The sequence below is a fragment of the Urocitellus parryii genome, chromosome 11 (assembly GCF_045843805.1).
Source record: "Urocitellus parryii isolate mUroPar1 chromosome 11, mUroPar1.hap1, whole genome shotgun sequence".
Lineage (NCBI taxonomy): Eukaryota > Metazoa > Chordata > Mammalia > Rodentia > Sciuridae > Urocitellus > Urocitellus parryii.
In genome coordinates, this window is record NC_135541.1 from 123,331,742 (window position 1) to 123,333,552 (window position 1,811).

A 1,811-nucleotide genomic window follows, 5' to 3' on the forward strand; every position below is an offset into this window, starting at 1 on the left:
AGGAGCACTGAACTCAATGAGGAAATCCTGGGTCAGAATTTTCCCCACTTGTTTTCAGAGCCTCTGCCAAGCCAGTTACAGGTGGATTTGCATTTTGGTGAGGAAACTGTTGGGCCAGCCCAGTTTTAGGCAGTTCAGCTTCCCCCTGGGTGGAGCCCAGGCTTTATAAAGAGGTCCTCTGGTGGATGGATACTACACTCCTGGTACTTGCGTCCTGATCCACTTTGGAGAACCTGGTGAGTCCATCTGACTTTTCTTGAGTTTCTCTGACTTTTCTCTTTTTGTCTTATCAAGTGTTGAGTTGAATCTGGAGACGGTGAGTTTGGTGGGTCCAAATTATGATCGTGGGACAGATGTTATTTAATGAAATTTACCCCTGGAGCATAATGATTTACTGTATCGATGTGTTTTTGTTTTGTAGATAGTTTGATATTCATAGAGAAAAAAGCAAGATGATAGGAAAGATTTGTTTGAAGAAAAGGACAGAATGAAGCATTTTTCTCTTTTTCATATCTTTTTAGTGTTCTTTTTAAAGATCTATTCAGATGTGAGACCCTTGAATTCTTCCAGAATGGCCCTGCACTCGGTATCCTAGCCAGCCTACTGGGACTTTATATGAGATAATCATAGGGATTGCTTGTGACTGCCTTTCTTAAAGATTTTATTTTCATGAAAATGACATTATTTAATTCTTTGAAACAGATATTTTCTTAGTAAAAATTGCATGAGATAAAAGAAGGTTTCCCCAAGTCTGAAACAAATTACTAAAACAGAAGGGAGATGTCACAAAGTCATACACAGGGAGTTGGGAGATTAAAGTATATACTTGGAGAGAAAAATAATGTCCCCTGATGTCAATAATCATTGCCTTGTTCCTCCGTAGGAATCTCTTTTTGTGAACACTGTCATATTTTTTTTTCAGATTCTGAGACTCTAGAAGGATGTCTTATCAACAGCAGCAGTGTAAGCAGCCCTGCCAGCCACCCCCAGTGTGCCCACCTCCAAAGTGCCCTGAGCCATGCCCACCTCCAAAGTGCCCTGAGCCATGCCCACCTAGACAGTATCAGCAAAAATACCCTCCTGTGCAGCCTCCTCCGCCCTGCCAGCAGAAGTGCCCACCCAAGAGCAAGTAACAGCTCCAAGACTCATTGAGACCATGACAAGACGAGGAAAGTTGGCTGCTCTAATGCCACAGCAACGTCTTCATCTTCATCTCCAAAGCTTATCAAGCATACAGAACCTTCTTCTCTGTCCTTTAGCCTATGTCTGCCTGGGATCACTGCTGACAGTGAGGAGCATCCTCTTAGACTGATATGTCCCAACAGTAACCGAGAGACGACAGTGGCCGGCTGTGCCAGCATCCAGCCCTGCAGAAGGAAGAGCAGCCGTGCTCCCACTCGGTGCCGTCAGAGGGTGTCTTCCCTGTCTGTCACCTGGGCAGGAACTTCTACCATGTGGGCAACCCACTTTCTGAATAAAGCAACTTTATTTTTGGCGACAGGATAAGTGTTCTCTTTCTTTTTAAAGATGATTTCCATATTCAAACTCATGTCATGACCTTTAATTCCTGCTTGACTGTTTTGAGGGACAAATTATTTAACTCTTTGAGAATTTCAATCTCTTTACTGTAAAGTGGGGAAATGGGTGTTGATATCAGGAACTAGTCTTTGGCATGAAATTGAATTTGTGCACGTCGTTTGGTTGGGACAATGCCTGACACCCAGTTAGAACTCAATAAGTGGGAGTTTATTAGCAGCAGCTAATCATCACTATTTATTTTACCACCACTACCACCACCATATTTGCTCCAG

General features: G+C 43.1%; 1 protein-coding gene across 1 annotated transcript; it reads left to right on the top strand.

Annotated features, from left to right (window-relative positions):
* The first annotated feature begins 941 nt into the window (after positions 1-941).
* On the top strand, positions 942-1,133 carry LOC113175858 (uncharacterized). Its single transcript, XM_026380200.2, has one exon. The coding sequence runs from the start codon at positions 942-944 to the stop codon at positions 1,131-1,133; it is 192 nt and encodes a 63-aa protein (XP_026235985.2).
* Positions 1,134-1,811: the final 678 nt, after the last annotated feature.